This window comes from Podarcis liolepis (assembly GCF_965112155.1).
Source record: "Podarcis liolepis genome assembly, chromosome: 1".
Classification (NCBI taxonomy): Eukaryota; Metazoa; Chordata; class Lepidosauria; order Squamata; family Lacertidae; genus Podarcis; species Podarcis liolepis.
The window spans coordinates 105,679,875-105,700,366 of record NC_139554.1 but is presented as its reverse complement, the minus strand read 5'-3'; the positions used below and the strand labels follow the sequence as shown (position 1 = coordinate 105,700,366).

At 41.4% G+C, this 20,492-nt stretch overlaps 1 protein-coding gene across 6 annotated transcripts in view; it reads left to right on the top strand.

The window, feature by feature from the left end:
- Positions 1–20,492, top strand: part of CCDC148 (coiled-coil domain containing 148) — a gene marked incomplete at its 5' end in the record, with an annotated part of 101,770 nt that overhangs the window by 60,903 nt on the left and 20,375 nt on the right. For all 6 annotated transcript variants that reach the window (XM_083494004.1, XM_083494001.1, XM_083494000.1 and 3 more), the window contains 2 exons: positions 403–609; positions 16,117–16,257. In XM_083494004.1, the coding sequence (XP_083350130.1) occupies positions 403–609; positions 16,117–16,257 (348 nt within the window). The remainder of the gene's footprint in view (positions 1–402; positions 610–16,116; positions 16,258–20,492) is intronic.

Genomic DNA, 20,492 nt, shown 5'->3' with positions numbered 1-20,492 from the left:
TGTGTTTATAGTTTTTTTTACGACTAATTGTATTGATCCCTGAGATTACTCTGGGAAGAGAAGTGCTTATTATGAGGTCTTTTGGTGATTCTTTCTCTCCGTTCTCTGTGCGTAACTCTGTTCTCATCCCTTTGCCAACTTGAGAATGGAACCTTTTATTAAACGTATCTTTGGGCTGCTAGTTTCCTTAGCACAGCCCTGGTCAGCCCAAATCAGCCAGTCCTACAAGTACTTGAAACTCCTGACAGGGTACTCTGCGGTTTTCAATGGTGGGGGTGCAGATAATTTCCATTTTTGCTTCTAATACTTTCATTTGTAATGATTGTTTGAAGTTACCTCAGTATAAAGATTTATATCATATGGGTGAAAATAATCCTGACTTCCCTTTATTATTATTTCTAGGTTGCTCACGAAAGAGCTTGGGACCACTACCATTTTACTAGGAATCAGTGGAGAGCTTTGATGTTCAACTGGGCCGAGGCAAGGAAAGCTTTTTTACTGAAGGCAGTAATGACTCTTGCAGAAGCTTGTGCTGCTCATGAGACAGAAATTATGTTGGCTAATAATAGAAGAAAACAACAGGAAATATGTGCGGATCTCAAAGAAAAGGTAGACTATTACACAACCGCCAATTACATTTATGTTGCCTTGTATCCTGGTTTGTTCAATATTTGCTTAAGGAAAAAACGTTGCAGCAGCTATAATATGGACTCCCCCCCCCACCTCTTAAAATGGAGATAGATTACTCCACACTCACAGTTACTAGTCTAGCTATTCTTCAGGGCTGCACTTTTATATTTCATCCCTCTTGAGCATTGGGGGGTAGGGGTGCATCTTGATTTGTTTTTCCTAGAACATTTGTGTACAATTTGTTTTTAATTTCTTTTCTGCTCTTGAGGCTTTATATTAATGGATCTGTTTTGCTTCAGCTGCACTCACGCCTATGGAATCATGCGCATAAATGGGTTTTCGTTTTGCTAATTTCATTTATCATGTCCTGTGTTGGTATATTGGTATAGCAGTGTGTTGGCTAAGTCCCCCTAGTAACAGGCATGCCTGAAGGTTTCAACGGGAGAAAAGGTTTCTCTGCCTTTTAGCTAAAATCAGGTGTAATAAGAGAAAATGATATTACATTTGATGTGTGCCTGTCCTAGAAATTGTTTAATTTCTAGATGAAAAAAGTGGCCCAGTGACAGAACAGGGGGGATTTCCCACCCACCCTCAATTTTAGCCAAACCATGGCTGCCTTGCAGTCTTCTAAAAGAAGCAAAGATGTCATCACAAAAGGTAGTTCCTGCCTCCAGACTCCCTGTGAAGAACTGAAATAACCATAGAGAACAAATAGTCAGAGCAGTAAAGTTGGTGACAAGTAATGAAAAGAGAAATGAAATGTAAAAATGTTAGACACAAACATTAATTTGGAAATCTGACCTATGTCTAGAAGGAGGGGAGTCTAGCAATTGCCAACTGCGCGATTAGCCAGAATCGATAGTTAGCAATAAACATCTTCCGCTCTGCCAAAATTCCTGGGTGCTTTTGTTCTGATTTATTGACATTTCGCCTGCATTCATCTGAATGCTGTGTTTTCAATACATCATCAGAGTGTCTACTAATTTGGTTACTGCTGTAATAAAATTGATAATGAAAGGATCCAGGGCAAGGTTTGAAGGCACTTCACCTGGCTGAAGGTAAGCAGGTCTGGATCTGTCCAGTACCTGGATAAGACCCCCTGGGAAGAAACACATTTACACTAACTTTGGGTTCCATGGCAGAATAAAATGAATAAAATGTGAAGAACACTTAATGGTTTCCCTATACATCTTACACACAGGAAGGTGTGGACCCCTGCAAGAAATTAAGAGGGAGGGATGAAAAATAATACATTCCCTTCATTTCCTTGCTCCCTTTCCTGGCCTCTCCATTTATCAGTATGTTTTCAACTGCTCCTCAAAATTTCCTTCTTTTTAATTCATAGCAGAACGATTTGAAAGCCCTAATGGCTCCCCACCCCACTCCAAAACAGAGTCTCCAGTGAGCTAAGATAGGACACAGCTCAGGAAAACTTGCAACCCTTTGAAGCAAGGGAGATCTGTGTTCCCTGAACTTGGCTGGCCAAGCTCTGCAGCCTCTTTGAGCTTGCTAGCAATGACAAGATTGAGGAGATGGAGCAGCATATTGTACTTCCCTTGTGCTTTTCCTCTAGGCAATTGTGCAGATTGGGTCAAAACCTGATTGGAGAGAATGGGGGTCCAGTGAGGGCAAAACCTGGTCTCCAGAGAAAGTAGAAACCACTAACTTGCCTTTGGATAGTCCTGTTTTGTTTCCAAACTGGCAGGCACACTACCACACAAGTTCGGCACTAGAGGGGTTGAAGATGATTGGCAAAGTGATGGCAGGCAAAGACCAAGATAGAACAATAACTCATAAAACAGGGATGGGAAACCTGTGGCCTCCCAGATTCTGTTGGACTGCCATTCCCAGTATGCCTGTCCATTGGCCATGCTGGCTGGGGATGATGGGAGTTGCGGTTCAGCAGCATCAGGAGGGCCACTGATTCCTTACACTTGTTGTAGAACAATTCATAATAAACGAATAATAAGATATTGTATTGCTAAATACCCATGCTTTGCCCCACAGAGCATGGAATGTGGAAGAGTGAATAAATTTTTAAAAAGGAACATTTTAATTGATTTTAACATGAACAAATTATTGGATGAATTTTTAATTCCATCAAAATCAGCAAGAGCTTTAAAATGAAACTGAATTCCTCCAAGGACAAATCCTTGGAGCATCTTGAGAAGCCGAATAGGGTAAATCAACAGAACCATATGGCTGCTTTCTTCTGGATTGCACCAATGGGAAACTGGGATATCTTTATAAACAAACTATCTGTTATATTGTGCAACATGGCAGTTTTCCCCAAACCAACACATTTGGCAAGTAGGAAGGCAAATGAGAATAGAATTGTTGAGATACTCATGTTGTCAGAAACTGTCTCGCTCCCCGAGAACATTGTGATATTCCTGTAAAGACTCTTGTGGTGATCACACAGGGTCCCTGGACGTTTGACAGTCTATTGATCCCTGTGCCTTTCACTGTGATTGCTTCCCCGCTGCCACCAACCTGTTACTCTTGGGTACACACTGAGTCCAGACAGTTGTTAAAATTAAACCAAATAAACAAGTTTATTTTATAAGCATTAACAAGTTTATGGTTTCTCAGATAATTTTCTTGTCAGTTTCTTAACCTTAGTTTCTTTACCGGCCTATATCATTCTAATACCTTGTGACTGATTATCTCAACTGTTTGACTGACTCCTCTTAACAGATTCTCTCACTCTCTCACATCAGACTAGCCCAACCCACAGACTTATCCTCCCTCTCTCTTCTCTAACTCCAGACTGACTTCTTAACAACTCTTACTCTAACTCTAACTCCTCCCCTTGGGTTCCTATAGGTTAGTCATTTTACACTTAGTTAACCCTTTCCTTATGAACCCAGTATGATGTCACACACCTAGGAGGGGTAAACGCCACAACTCTCCCTTAGTGCCTCCTGCTCCCAGGATCTGGAAAACATCTTCCTTGCCAAAGTCGCCTCCTGATTCAGCCCATATGATGCCCCATCTGCTTATAAAATCCTTTATCTCTCCCCCCTCCTTTTAATCTTGTCTATGAAACATTTTTAAATGTATTTTGTTGCATCTGGATGTGTTCTGTCAGAGACTTCGCTGCTGTCCCGGGGAGATTTTAAAATGCTGGGGGTTGGCAGCGAACGCTTCGCTGCCGACCCCCAGCATTTTTAAATCTCCCCGGGACAGCAGAGACTTCGCTCCCGCCTGCCAGCATTTTAAAATCGCCCCGGGACAGCAGGGGCTTTTAAAATGCTGGCGGTCGGCAGCAAAGCCCTCCTGTCCCCGGAGCTTGCGGGGCGGGAGGTGGGAAGAAGGGCTTTTCTTCCCACCGCCAGCCTTCAGAACAGCCTTCTGAAGGCTGGGGGTGGGAAGAAAAGCCCTTGTCCCCCCCCCCAGCCTTCAGAAGAGGTCGGGGGACAGACTGTCCCCGGACCTGGTCTGAAGGCGGTTTCCCTAGGAACGCATTAATTGATTTTCAATGCATTCCTATGGGAAACCGTGCTTCGCAAGACGAAAAACTCGCAAGAAGAAAAAACTTGCGGAACGAATTAATTTCGTCTTGCGAGGCACCACTGTATCCTGTTATCACAGTGGCCAACCAAATGCCTGTGAGAAACCAGCGAGCAGGATTTGAGCACAAGATCACTCTCCCCTCCCATGGTTTCCGGCGACTGGTATTCAGAAGCATTGCTGCCTCCAAATATGGAGATAGAGCATAGCAATCATGGCTAGTAGCCATTGATAGCCCTCTCCTGCATGAGTTTTGAATTAGTTGTAATAAAGCGCTTGGAAAAGTCAGAGTTGTCTCTGCACTATTAATAATTCAGGCTTTGCCTTTTTGTCCCAATTGTCCAATGGTTTAACTTAAAAGTCTTGTATTGGGAGTAAGATCAAGAGTGTCCCTTCTGCAAATGGAAGGGCTCATTCCATTAGTGGAAAAGTCGAAGCTGGGAGTTGATTTTCTCCAGTCACCCCTTTCCCTTACAGCTGCTTCCTTCCACAAACTCAGAAGCCTTTTTTGTTGTTGCTGCTTTTAAACCATTTTATTCTTTTATAAACAAACATTACAATTGCAACCCTGGTGTAGTCAATAGTCGGGGGTGGTGGAGATGACTGATACATGATGATTGAAATATGACAGTGTCTGTGGGGACAAAGTTAAGAGCAGTAGAATCTTGGAGTGGAATTCAGTGTAGCACTTGTTAGAATTCTTTTCCCGTGTTGCAGTCATGGGATTGTTTTTATCACATGACAGTGTATGTTTTCATTCCACATTGTGGGAAGTGATGGAGACAGGATGTTTTTATTACTGTGTTTCTGTGATGTAGGATTTTTGTCCTTTGCTCTTTCTCTTTGCTGTCTAATGCTGAAGAGGAAGGAGCTGAGTTATGATGCTCCAAGTGTATATATGTAAATAAACGTAGTTTAGCCAAATTGCTGCGCTACTGAATCTGAACACTGACTGCCTATACTCTGCTGATCCTGAAGTATGCTGATCCCTCTTGGTATCAGTCGCTGGAGAAAGCTTTTGAATCTCCAGGAGGGAGATTCTGACCAGGAGGGAGAGAACATGCCAGTCAGGCATGTGTCTCTGCTGGACTCCTACTCATGTGTAGGACCTCCTGACAGCACTATGGCGTACATAGTTGACTTGCACAATGGGACTCCCCCCCCCTTGTCTCTTCTCCCTCTGCCTCTGTTCCTCTCTTCTGTTCCCCCTTAAACCTACTTTGGGAGTTCCCCCAACCTTCCAGACCAGATTTAGGGGGCATGCAGGGGAAGGATAGGCAGGAAGTCCCATTGTACAAGCAATCCTTGTTCCACAAATGCAACAACTTAGTTGAATCCCACCCTTTGCTTGGCAAAATGCAAAATCTTAACTTTTACATCCATTTTTCTAGCAAGTGATTTCTTCTTAGGAATATTTTTAAAGTTATGTTCATTCGCCTGCACATGCATTACCTAAGAGAACCATATATGCGTCTCACAAGAAAAATCCTTTTCTACTTGCATGTTCCAAAGACCAACTTTCTGTATTAAGTCTCAGCTTTTTCTTCTCTTTTATTGTTCCAAGTTATAGTTTACATTTTTTAAAAAATAAAATAGAACTATGGTAAATGACCTGGCTTCATTACAGAAATCTCTCATTACCACTTTCCCTCTTCTTCTTTTATCTGTTGCTTCTATTCTTTTGCTCCTCAGTTCTCTCCTGTGGTGTCTTGTTATTTCTTATTGTTCTCTGCTTCTAATTAAATTGGAATGCCAAAAAAGACACCCAGATTTCTTATAGTTGCATTACATAGATGGATAATGCCTAAAGGATAGATATTTTTCCTTTCTATTTCAACCAAATTGGAACGTGTAAGTAATGCTTAACATAGAATCAGATCTTATTGGTACTTTAAGAAATAGCAAAATGCATATTTATTTCATTTTGATTGTGTTAGACTTTACACATAATAGATTCAGACACTTCACAGATAGTACAAGCAAAGCGGTGGTGTACCTCTGAAATAATGGAGGCGTTTACCTGTGACGTGTTGCTGATTGCAAAATGTCCACATACACCATGTGAATATATAACTAGCCCAAGAATGAGCAGCATATTTCCCCCCTAATTGGTTGCTATCCAGTAGGTGACTTTTAAAATACGATTAATTATATGCAGACCTTTTAAAACCCAATTAAAAGCAAATTATCTTCTTGAAGGTAGAACAAGCTGCTTTTTATTTATGTGTTTATACATTACTATCCTACCCTCCATAAGATCCCCATAGCAGATAGCAAGCAAACAGATAAAACCAGAACAAATATCAACATAAAAAGCAGCAGAACAAACATAGATGACCCCACACCCACCCATTATCTCTGTGCTGCAAGCTGCTGCTGGCTGCCATTTTTTATGAGAAGGAGGGCGGGGGAAATCCTGCTGTAGTTGCCATCAGCGGGTGGGATCTCTAGCAGCACTTTTCCCTAGAATGCAAGAGTAGAAAAGAGCATGTGCTTGGGTCCCCATCCTTTCCTTTTCCTTTTTAAAATGAGTTGCCTGGTGTGGCAACCCTGCCCTCAAAACAATTTGTGAACCCCACTCCCCTCCCCCCAAAACTTGCAGAAATAACTCTTCTGGTTTCATGGCCACCAAAGAGGGTGAGGTTTCAGCATAAGGGCAGTTAAAGCCAGAGCCAAGCAAGATTAAAAGACCAGACAAGTCAAAGGCAACTGGAGTCTGCTCCAGGCAATCTTCCCTGGAGAGGTTATTCCAAAGACAAGGGCCTTTTTTCTGCATGTACCCCATCACCTCTCACCCTGCTTTGGGTTGCAAAGGGACTTGATAAGGGATCTCAGACAAAGGTCTCTTCTTCTAGGCAGGCTCATGCTGAACAACAGTAGTCGCTTGATTTGTATTACTTCAAGGTAAAGCTAAAAGTAAGAGGGATTTTAAACCACATTTGCCATTGGATTAAAAAATCCTAGTTCTAAAACCTAGTTGTGCCCTAGCTTTAACCATCAGATGAGCGTTAAAGCATATTGACCATAGTCCCTGTACTGTGTTTGCTGGAGGCAGACATAATCTCATTTGACTCTTTTGGAAAATATTAAATGGATGGTGATTGATTTGTGACCCACTTCTTCCTGCGTATGTTAAAGTACAGAATAGACTAAGGCTTACAGATGAGACAAAATTTATATGATATTTAGATGTCAAGAGCCTCTGGGGCTGCCCCCTTTCAACAAATATGTACAGTATGCATTTGGCTCTGAACTTTCATTGTAAATAAGAGAAGCCATTATCAGGTTTACATTTGTGTGCAGATGCATTTGGTTTTTATGATATGGAGAGAGGCTTGTGGTTTGTGGTTGTCTGTTTAGAGGAGTTGTAAACGTGTCAAGGACAAATAATTATCTTTGCAACTGGCAAATATTTACTCTTTGGTAAGGAAAAGTTAATGTAAAGACTCAAAAACTAGACCACTTCAGTGGACACAATCTGGCTGTTGTCTAAAATTATCCTGTGTTGCGTTTTCTTGTGCTAAATTCCTTCAATACTAAGAAATAAGCTTGGAATAAGCTTATTTCAGAGTTATAGACTTAGATCCAGATGACATTAGTCCCTTTTTAGTTCCATTGAAATCAATGGTATATTAGTTTCATCCCATCAATAATAGTTTTGATTCTTTTGTGAAGGCAATATCACCTGCATTTTTATTATTTTGAACGGCTTATATAATTGTTTGCGTTGAAATGTAGACTATAAAATGAAATGTTTAAGTAATTTTTTTAAAAAACTGCCCTCAACTATAGATTAGGATTTATCTAATGGTGAGCCAAGGACTACTTGTGGCCCTGAGTCGGCTTTCAGATGAACCTCAACGCCACAGCTTGCCTGGTGTCAGCAATCCCCTGCATGCTGAGGAAAGGTGACCAACAGACTGTTAAGTTCATGGGTGAGGGAAGGGAGATCATCCTTCTTTGTAGTGAAAGGGCCAGAGGAAGTGTTGAAGGACATTAGCAGCTGGTGGGCTGAGGTGGCATTGCTTGCCTGGCATTCCAATGCTGCGGTCACTGCTGGTAACTGACAAGAAGGTTGGTGTGGTGTTGGTGCAATGGCAAAAGCGTCAGATTGGCTCTGCTGCTGCGCCCACACTGCAGCAACCCCCTGCCGCCTCAGTCCTCTCCCCATCGGTTACTGGCAGCAGTCTCTGCTTTGGTGAAACATGGGTGAAATGGAAACTTTGAAAAATGTATCTTATGCTTGGGCGTTTGGTTCCGATGACTCATTTGCAATGCATAGGTGAAAGTGATTGATTACAGAGGAGGTGTGTGAACTGGCCTGTAAATCATACTTTCGGCCTGTGATCTAGAGGCCCGTGAGTAGAGGAAGGTTAACTTCACCTGCTATGAGAACGTTGGTGAGCAGTCACATTTCTGAAGTAGTGTTATTCCACCGTTTTGCCATATTTTCTCTGCTCATCAGAGTCACAGCACAAAGGAGGAAACTGTAATCTTTCTGAACTCATTTTCCTCATTGGTGTAACAGCATTTTTATTTCATTGTGCATATGGACGATAGGGGGAATTTCTGTTCACAACTGGAAAGGGATGAAAAATTTTGGGCCATAGCATACAATTTGTTGCCTTAATTAGTCATGCTTAGTGCACTTTGCATCCTTGCAGTGTACACTAGTCAGATAATTAACTGACTATGAAGAAGTATCCCCTCTGTGTAGCAAAGCAATCTGTGTGCAGTCTGCAAATCCTCCTTTCACCATGTATAAACTGTGAAATATATTTGAAAGTAAAGTTTTTAATTACAACTGGCATTCAAAGCTTATTGCTCCTGGCAGTCGCCGCCTTGCTAAAATGTGATCTCATTTGTGAAACAGGCTGTGGGGGAGCCAGTTTCCCTACTGCTTTAATATTAGCTTAACAATCAGAATTGTTTAATACTGAAACAGCACGCTTAATGTTTACACAGTAAAGCCCATTTCCTGATACTGCATCAGAAAGAGTAAAAACTTGCAGTCCATACTATGGTGGGGGCGTGTGCATGTACATATATGTACATAGTGGGACAGAGAACAGATTTAGAAGGTGCATAGCAGGAGAACACACCATGGTCCAAGAAGAAATCCTTGCGCTAGTGGAATGTTCACCTTAGCGATATGTACATACAGTATGTGTGTATATACACATTCCACTTTGAGCTTTCATTTTACTAGTAGGGTTAACAGCTCTCAGAAAACTGATTATGGAAATGCTTTATAATTTACAGTATTAGAATATCTATAACCCACCTCCTACCCAATGATTTCAGGGCAGGGTACACCAATAATTAAAGTAACAAGTCCAGCTACAAACTGGAAACAAACTGTTGGTTTTAAAGTGATTGTGGTTCATTTATTATAAAAACACAGGTATGATTCTTTTTTTATATATATAAAAACCACACCAAATATTTAATTCTACAGCTTATTTTCTTCAGGAAATGTTTTTCATTTTATTCCGATTAGCATTCTTGTCTAACATTAGATGGGACTTGTCAGAAGTAGAAATATAGGCCTCAGTAGGTGGAACTCACTAGGCAGTGGTACCACCTCCTGAGACCAAAGGGTGGAGATGAGAGGCTTTGCCATTGACTGCAGTCATCCATTCATTCTTTCAGTCTGTGTCATCCAGAAGTTACTGCTCTTTTTTGCCTCCCAAATCTGGACTAACCTCAAACCAGCCTCCTTTGACATCTGTTGACCCCTGTCAAACAGCATACCTTCTGGCTGGTCACGGTTGGGAGGTTTGTGGCTGTCACCCAGCCCTTGTCAGGTAAAGGCTGGAGAGGAGTAGCCATGGGCAAGTGGGGTCTTCTCGCTCCCCAGCAGGAGCTCAAAGACACGTTCTGCTCTCTCCTCAGCCACTCCAGGGAGTGTCCTGCCTGCTTTTGCCATTGCCCTAGCCTGTGCAGCAGCACTTTTATGGGGTTAGGGCTAGTGTCAGGTTTCTGCCACTCCAGTCATGCTGTGACATCGCCAGCCTGGCCATTTCATCTTTCAGGGGGCCATCTGTGCTGCTGAGCCCATGACTCCTGATATTCCTTCCTCCCGTCATGTATGTTGAAGGGGGATATTTCTACTTCAGCTGTGAAATTCCTCTCCAGTTGAGAATGCAAAGTCCAAGGAGTTCAGCTTTTGAAACTTTATTTAATCATTCCTCAAAATTAGAAGAAAGCACTCAGGCTTTCATTTCTTCCATAACCTCTGCCAGCCTGTGATATTTTGCCTCCCTGAGAAGCATAATTGTAATTATAGAGATGTAATATTACAATTCTAGCACTACAATTACACTCTGTATCATTATTACTCTTATTATCTTGCCACCACAACCCTTTGTCTTCTGGCTTGACTAAATCATTTTTGTTCAATGGCAGCAAGGTATGCTAAAAGACCTCCACATCCTCAGCCAGCTCCCTTTAACGCTAAAGGCTTTAAAATGTAAGATGCATTTTTGCTATCATCAGCACCAGGTTTTCTGATTACATTCAGTTCCCATAGAATTGTGGCTCTATTCTTCATGAGCAAGTGCGTTTTTAGAAGACGAATCATGCTGTTTTTGATAAGAACCTGTGTCAATAAGAGGTGTTTTTTTTAAAAAAAAATATTCAATTGGGGCGGGGAAGAAGGGAGAAATCTTGGCAGCAAACTTGATTTTTGTCACAAGCTAGGGAAAGAAAATGAATATATTTGGAACTCATGGAATTTAGACTGGGGAAATGACTTATTAGACAATCTATTCAGTTTTTCTTAACAGTCGAGTTGATTCAATATTCTGCATGTATTTAGGAGCATATAACTTAAATTGAAAAGGAATGTTTTTCAAAAACAGGAAAAGTGCAGTGCTGTGAGCTGGTTGGCATGACACAAAGTCAAACCTGGTAGATACAAAGGTACCCACAAATACATGGGTATGGTTTTGCCAGCCTTTTTTGAGTATAGCATTTCCTCCCATCTCCAGGTGCCTCCTTTGGTCTGGTCAGTAGCTTGACTTCATCTTTGATGGTGCCCTGGAGCTTGTCATGGCGTCAGTCTTGCCATCCAGAGCTCTCATTGGCTGATTGTACAAGGTGTGACCGGAAAGTAGGGTGAATCACCCCCCGTATGTGATAATGGGAACTGCCGGGTTTGTGGAGACACGTGGGAGGCGTCCGTCCGTATCTCAGCTAACATATGTGCACGTGTCTTGGCATTTGTTGACAGGCCTACATTCATGCGGTAGCATTTAGTAGCTGTTAATAGTGCAGTGCGTTGTGATTGAAAATGAGCAGAGAGTCAATATGAAATTCTTTTTTAAATTGTGTAAATTGGCATTGGAAACCCACAAAATGCTCACAGTTGTGTATGGAGATGAAGCTGTAACTCGAAAGACAGTGTATGAGCGGTTTAAGCATTTTCGTGAAGGGCAGCAAAGCATCGAAGATTACCCTCGGTCTGGCAGACCGTCAACGAGCAGAACGGCAGCACATGTCAACAGAGTTTGTGAGTTATTGATGCAGGATCGGCATTTGTCTGTCCGAATGATGGCAGAAGAATTGCATATTCCCTGTGAAATCATTACTGAGGTTACCGAGTTGTCCCACCTTCCATATTCTGGCCCCACCAGATTTCTTTCTTTTTCCAAAACTGAAATACGCACTGAAAAGGCACAGATTTTCCAACATTTCACATGTCCAAGCTGCTGTGACGGAACTGAAAGCAGTACAAAAAGAGGACTTCTCCAGAAGTTTCCAACAGTTCTATAAACGTTGTCAACAGTGCATTGTATCAGAGGGGGCCTACTTTGAAGGCCTGTAAGGTATGTATGTAAGAATATTTCTCACTGTCCGATTTCTGTGACCATTCACCAAACTTTCCGGTCACACTTTGTATATGTTCCTCTTTGATCCGTTCATGTCCTTTTTTTGACTGTTGTTGCTGCATCCTCAAAGTTCAGCTAAAGAGCCCTGCACATTGTGTTTGTTCTGGAGATGTTTGCATAAAAAGACTATACATTGATGCTTGTTTATACATTCCAGGACTGAATGGAAGCCGGAGTTTGCTAGCTTTTTCAAGGTTACAAATGGCCGAACTAGCTGCTTTAATATCAAATTCTGTTTAGAAACCCAGAAAGCAAAAGATTTGTATTAAAAATCTATACTGAGAGAGACTTATAAAAACATCAGGGTATTATAGCTGTCCTTGAAAATAGGATATTGTAATGAAATTCTGACACATTTTGTTAACTTGTGCTGTTTCCCTGTAATGATAGCACTTGATCCTGGTTCCTTCGTTATTATCATTCCACACTTCATTGCAGATGATCTGCTTTAAATAGGTGATTACAATATCTCCTTGGCAGAAAAAACACCAAAACTACTTCTAGCCACTTATTCCCTTGCACTGACATTTCTCATGGAAAGCCTCTACACTTTATACAATGGCTTCATTTTCCTAATGATTTTTGCTGCCTACATACAGGTTATTGTATTCTCATGAACCTCAGAAATACGAAATGCAGGATGGCACAAGGGCTTCCTTAGTGGGTTGTATGTGCATTAAATAGCTCAAGCTCATACCTTGCTGCTCTGTATTATGTGCCTGAATTCTGGCAATACAAAGTCTTTCATAGAAGAATTATTGAGACAACACAATAGTAGTAATCTTATCCATAATGCCCATAAGCTGATTTGGAGCTTGATTCTAAGCATGTTTACTTGAAAATGATTCCCACTAAATTCAGGGGGACTTCCTTCCTGGTAAGTGTACTTGGGCTTGTTGCCAGGTTGTCGTTCTACACACACACACACAGGACTCTGTCATTCTAATCACAGTGGGACTTAACTTCCCAATAAATATGAATAGAACCGGGCTGCATTTCTGTTGATTTTTAACTGGGTTGTGAATGAAGCTGGGGGATTTAGTGTATACATATCTGATAAAAAAAACCCTTTCTTTTAAAATAACCTCTGATCCTTTAAAAAGTTACCTTTGGACATTGCACAATGCCTATGTTTGCATATCATTGGTGGAATGTAAATGCACGCTGCATGGGTGTGTGAGAGACATAAGATACTTTTATAAATAAACTTCAAAGATTATTGATCCTTAGCAGCAATTTCACTGTCTATATTGTAGTTTCCATTACAACCTCCGCATTGTAATAAAGATCAGTCTTGCTGTAGCGTTCCTCGATTCCTTTACTCCTCTGGGAGTTTGTGATTGGCAGGCGTTACATTCAGTAATCTATTTTGCTGGTGAATGATTAGTATGCAGTGCGTAATCAAATGGAATAAATAATACTTCCCAATTTTAGAAACGGAAATTATTTGGAATAGGTGAAGGGTATTTTTTTTTAGTAGTGTACTAATTCCATCTAATGATTATTTATGTTAATATGCCATTGTTTATTACTGCCTAAGTTGTTTAAGAACTCAATATATTCCAAAAAATACAGCTTAGCCTCTGGTACACTTTTATTGCACAGTAACTAAGCAATTATTGTAGATTTTTTCAACAGAGTGCTTTTCCACAAGCAGAAGGCCACATGTATCTCATTTTTATAAACACTTTTAAGAAACAGCTCTTCTGTAAGTTGATCTAAATATATGTCTAACGGTTCAGCAGAGAGAGCTGCATGAGGATCACCGCCAAGGATGCTTGAAAATAATTACCATGTATCTAAACATAAAACATTGGGAGCAGTGACAGAATATAGAATCTGATTTCTCCAACAATCCAGAGTATGGTGTGCCCTGTGGTATGTGCATAGCCCTCCTGCACACGCCTGGCTTCCCCATTCAGCTCAATGGAGGTGTTAGCTCTGTGTGCACATTTTTGGAGCGCTTAAGGAAGTCCTTGAAGGCAGGCAGGAAGCTTATTACAATGCAGTATTCAGCTTCTGTGTACCTTAAAGGAACTTTTTGGGTCAGGGAAGTGGTATGCAAAATTCCTATCAGTGGTTTCTGGCAGCTTGCCTCTGAATCTTACAAGTTAGCAGAGAGGTGGTTCTGCATGAAGGATCCTGCTGATGACCTTCAGCTTATTTTCCATATTATTTACTCAGAGCTATAAACGGTAAATAAACACAAAGAAAGATTCATACCGTCTATGAGCCTATTTACGTTTTCAGTTGGCATTTTATTGTTAAAACAGGGTCGTGGGGACTAGAGTAAAAGGTGCGCTAAACAAAATTGGAGGATTAAATACCTACATGCTTTTAATTAAATATAGTTTTATTGATTGAATGGGTAGGTTGTTTCCTGAGGACACTTGGCTTTTCAGTCTTGGGTCTTGTTTACATGTCTGAATTGTAGAATGGGAAGGAGCCTGCTGCGGTTCACCTCGCAAAGCAGTGCGGGGGCGCACTCACGCACCCCAGTACAGGAGAGTGGGCAGCAGTGTTATCCCCCACTCTCCTCTCTCTGCCAGAGCTGCTGGGCTGGCCGCGAGGAAGCAGTAGCTTCCTCACGGCTGCAGCCTCTCTCCAACCCTAGGTCAGACCTGACCCAAGGATGGAGTAGCCACAGCTGGGTGCCTTGCATTTCTGCAGCCTCTCTCCTCCCCCAGGTCAGGCTTGACCTGGGTATGTAGTAGCTGTGGCCGGTCATGGTGCGCATCCCAGCCTCTCTCTGCTGCAGCGGAGCTGTGCATGCTGCAGCCCAGCCAAGAAGAGGGGCAGTAGTTCTCTGCCGACTCTTCTCTATTCCACCCCCGGGTCAGACCTGACCTGGGAGCAGAGCCGCAGCTGGATGCAAGGAAGCTTGCCTCACCAGCTGCCTTGCATACCAGAGTCATGCTCTAATTGGATCCTGTTGTGGGGGCACCTGGTTGCACCCCTCTCCTGACGATGCACCCGGGGCGACGGCTTCCCCAGTCCCCCCACGCTACGCCACTAGGAGGCAGCAGTTACGAGTTACTGGTCTCAGCAGCCACAGCAGGCGCTGTGATTCTCCAGCAGTTTAACTTCACCCCACAGGCACACTCCATAGTCTCTTGATACAGACAGACGCCAACAATATAGCACTATCCACGTTTGTGGCACTTTACAAAGAATGAGAATACAACTCCACATTTGTGTTGCATGTGAATGTTACAGGAAGGACAGAATGCAGTAGAGAAATTGGAATGTGTATTCTATTCAAGGAAGGTGTTACATTTGCATCACGTACCGATTTAAACCCCTGCATATGAATATGACCTTGGGCTAGAGACAGATTCTTGTTTGCTCAGCTGAAGGAGGCTTGAAAGGAAGGCTTTCTTGTTGTGTACTCCCAACACTGTTTGGTTTTGCATGCTTTTGTATTGTTTCAAGATGCTACACTGACCAGCTTCAGATGTAACACTAAACCTCTTCTCATCTGTCATGAAGGGATTTCAGACTTTTACTCCTGTTTTCAACTAACCGCAGTTTAGCATTACATCCAAACCCTAAACTGTAGCTAATCATAACCACAGTACAGGGAAACAAGCCAACTTCATACTACAGTTGAAGGTTAGCTTGTTTCCCTAAACCAGGAATGGAGAACCTGTGGTCCTCCAGATGATTTTGAACTCCAGCTCCCAACAGTCCCAGCCAGCATGGCCAATGGTCAGGTTTGATAGGAGGAAGCCTTTACTCCATTAAGTATCATGCCCCAATCCTCCCTTCCCCATCCCAGGCAGAGAAGGACTTTGGAGCGATGTTATGTGTCAGAGGAGTTAGAAGAAGCCCGCAAGCTGCTTTGTTGTATTATTTTGTGTAAGCCACCTTGGGGATTCTTCTGGATCAAATGATGGGATAGAATCAAATACATAAACAAATGCTGACTCTAGTCCGCTTCCTCTTCATTTCCTAGTGCTGGCCATTTGCTATTTCTGAAGCCAATCCATTTTTTTAAAAAAAGAAAACTCTGCTGTCTTGGTGTTACTGTTTTTTAACCTGTTGTTAACTGAACTGGAACAGAATCTTCATCTTTGTTTAGGTCCTCCAGTGGCGTGTACAGCAGGAAGAGGCTTCCCGACTGGAAGCTGCTATCGCTGCCAGGAGAAAGAAAGAAGAAGATGAAAAAGAGAAGTTTCACAAGGAGAAAGAAATGCTTCAGAGAGCAGAGGACAAAGAAAAAGTATGCAAAGTGTGTGGTGTGTGTGTATGTGGCATGTGTTAAACGGTTAAATACATTTAAAGCGTTAATTGATCTTGATACTTTATACCCTTGTAAACAGTCCCTAACATTATTACAGAGATTAATGAGTGCTTAGTGGAGATCTGCCAGGGCTTGTTGTAGCTTGAAAACTCCATGCCATTTTTACTGTGATCATACCAAGTTTGTTTAATTGGCATTCTTATTAATAGCACAGTTCCAGGCATATGCATGTGTCTCCTACACTGTCACAGAGAGGAAATAATGTCTGGCAGGTTTTGCTGTCAGGAGCTAATGTGGCAAAGACCACTGTGGTTCCCAGTGCTGCAGCAAGGTATGCTGCAATGCACCAAATAAGCATCACAATGTAATGTCTGCACACTGCAATTGGAGCATCACAGAGACAGCTTCAGTGAACAGCGGGCCTGATGCCCATTGCCTGTAGTAAGGGAGAGAAGAAAAGTGGATATTACTCCATATATCTGAATTAGCATTCATTTTGCTGAACACTGGGGGAGGAGAAAAAAAAAGGGGGGAGTACCATAGGAAGTATATGTTATGCTTCTTATCTGAATTCCATTTCCAGCATTGTAGCTATTAAGTAAAAGTTATTTTCACAAAGCAGTATTCTGTTCATTATTGGAGGGGGGGGGGCAACCTTTTAAAAAGGGACAACTTTGTAATAGCAGCCCTTTAGCTTGGCTTTCCAGGTTTTAACCGTACAGTTTAACGTATTTCTTTCCTAGTCCCTCATAAGCAACATAAGCAGGCAAAACATAGAGCTCAATCTTGTACTATTCGGGTGTTTTATACAAATAAAAAGAGTAACTGCATTCAGACAAGAAGCACCTTTATCACTACTCCCGAGGTCTGCATGGATGTTATCACTCCTGCATTTTGCTGCATGCAAATGATTTGTTCCTGTACAAATGTATTCGGCTATCGAGGAAAAGCAAGGCAAATCTAATTATTTCACAGGAAAGTGTTGCCCCCGTTCAGTAAAGCTCATTTGTTTTAGGCATTTTGAAATATGTGACAAGAGGAAGACTAGCAAGGGCTGTCCCCTGTTATTTTATTTACATTTCTAAATCCACTGTTTTAGAGGCAGAGTATATTAGCAAACAGAACTTGAAATATGATTTCCCCCTGGCTAGGATCCAAAGGCATTGGACAAGCACTTTCTGTGTGTGCATTCTGGGATATCCTTGTTTTGCTTTATTTCTTCCCCCCACCCTGCACCCTGCTACTACTGCAACCATTACTACTATTACTATTACTAGTGTTTTACGAGATCCTTCCAGCAATTCCTGCAGCCAAGCTGGTGCCAAATCGCCAGATCTATTGTTATGCTTTCCTTTGGACCACATCAGCAATGAAGGGGTGTGTGTGATCTTGTCGTCTGGGCAGCCCAGGACCTCCAAACACAATGCCCCAGCTTGTGCCCCATAGAGGTCACTTCAGTGCAGTTAACACAGGGAAAATAACACAAGAGGCAGCAGTTATGAGTTACTGGTCTCAACAGCCACAGCAGGTGCTGTGATTCCTCCAGCGGTTTGACTTCATCTCTGGAAGCACACTCCATTGTCTTTCGAGACAAACGGATGTCAACAGCAACAACTCCATAAGTCAGCAAACCATACTAGGTTACCACGAAATGCTTTCAGATTATGTCTAGAATGTATCATTTAGGGAAACTAAGTAGGCCCAATAAAAATGCGTAAAAATCTATTAAAAACCATTAGGGTATGTTGCTCCATACAGTTGGTGTGCTGCTACAGTTTGGAGTAGTAATATATATAATGCTGACCAGAGTTTTTTTATTATTAATATTATTCAGGTTTATTCCAAAAAGACTGTTGACCCTACCAACATTTTATGAGAGAGTGTGATTTATGTATTGGACAATACAGCATAAAACAAGGCAATTAATACAATAGGACAGATTTTATTATAAGGCATAAACATGTCCAGTGATATTTAGCAGAACTGTGGTAGTAATCAGAGATACCAAGTTGCTGCTATCATCCTAATATGCCTATAAAATAGCTTAAATAAAACGATACTTAAAATTAATCTATATTAGATTTCAACCCTGTTTGGTAAATGCTAATCTGCTGAAACTGTCAGCGTTTCAGGAAATGCTTGCCTGATAGATTTGACTTGATCTATTGAAATAAGTGCATTTAAAGTGATAGCTTTGGAAGCAATTGCACATAACAGCAAACACTTTGGGCAAGCTAAAACAATGCTGCAAGCTAGGTTTTCTTATGTGAGCTGTAATTGTACAAAAAAGTCTCTGAATTTGTTTGTCAAGCCACTAGTTCTGGGTAGTTCCAGTGGCTTCACTGGAATTAATCTACTGAAGATAGCTGTCTTGGAAGGATTTAAAGAGGCATGAAGATATAATTTAGATGCTCCACGACTCTGAAGGTGTTAAGCAGAGCTCCTAAACAAGGTTGTAGATTCATCAGTTTTGTAGAGATCAAAGGTTGCAAGGAGGTTGACTGTCTCCTGCTTTCATTTGAAAGTGGCCACAAAACTCATGGGGTGCTGGATAAGTATTAAATCTAGTGAGATGTGCAGCTCTGAAATGTAAGTTAGCACCAGAGGCTTGCCACAGGACCTATCAACCCATAAAAATGGTGTAAGATGGCACTCTGACTTTCCACATCAAGGAAACGCTGAGGCCAGCATTTTATCCTACTTTTATTTAATCAGCCCAGTAGATTTAGTAGATACCCAGTTAGAGTGGAGACTGCCATCTAGTGTAAGTCAGAGTGACTTTGAAAACCCTCAGAATATATAGTTAAGTCCTCCAACCACTGGGCTCACAGTAAAATGGACATGATAGAAATGTTCATGTTGTTTAGGATCTTGTAAAACACTAGGGAAAACCAAGGAATTATTTATGTACTTAAAATTCACCCTAGACATTTAACACATTCATTTGGATTCATTTGTGTGTGTGTGTTCTTTAATGAAGCTATTAATTTTGTTGGCTGTAAATTATTGATGTATATTTGCCATCTTAATTTTAACTGAATGATGCATCTTCTGTTCCTTTTACAAGGTAAATATTGTAAATCATATGCTTTTTGAGTTAATCACAGTTTTGCTTCTCTTAAGAATATTAAATGCATGCATATATATAAAGGGGTCCTTTACCTTATGTGAGAGCCCAGGATTCTGACAAAGTTGCCGTTTCTTCCTGGTAATAATTACTTGAGAAGACCCCATTTTTCTGCCAATTCACCTTGTCATTCCCATTTTTCATGAATGAACGAATCTTTATTTGCGTCAGCCATAGCAATAAAACAACAATACGATATACAAAGAATCAAAATAAAGAGTCAATTATATAAAATACAGTTTAGGGTTTTGGCCCATTTCCCATGTGCAGAGAGTCTGGTCTGGATCGGTAGAGGACTAGTTCTCGTCTTAACAATGACCAGGAAAACTGTACCACATCGGTATATTTTGGTCATGTAGACCAGTTGTCCGACAAGCGTTGAGCACCTCTTGGCTTCACAAAACTAAAATCAATTGGAGGAGGCACTGAGCTCTGCTGTTATCACTCGCCCAAGGGTTGAGTCACACAGATGCAGTAATCTCTTGACATCAGTTGAAATTGCTCATTGAACTTCAATTGGGAACAGCCTTTACAATTCATATTTTACAATCAGAAAATTCATCTATCCTCATTTTCTCCTAAATTCACCTCCCAACCCACCGAAAAACGTGTGAATTAGTGAACAGATGTGGTGGGGCATTCAAGTGGACATTGTACACTAAAAGAAGTATTGCTTCCAGGAATCCCATACTTTCCATCTATTGCCTTCTCAGAGAAGCCAATTCCTCCTCTAAAATCCAAAGGAATATATGCCCATTTCTAGTCACTGGCCCAGGAACACCTAATATCCTATAATTTGGCCTGTACTTTGGTATTGCTTTCATTTAAATATGTGGAAAATGCACCACATTGTTGTTTAATAATTGTATTTTAATTGAGACCATGACTGTCCAGAGATGGAGAAACAAAGTTGGGGTGATTGCTATTTCTTTGCTTCAAAGAAATGAAGAGTTTTAAAGAGCAGGGGAAATTGGACACCCCCTCCCCTTTGAGTTTATTCAAGAGAAAAATCGGTTCTTTCAATTTAATTAAGCTTTGGTTTATCTCTGTGTAGACTGATTTTTTTTCCACAGCAGAGGCGGCACTT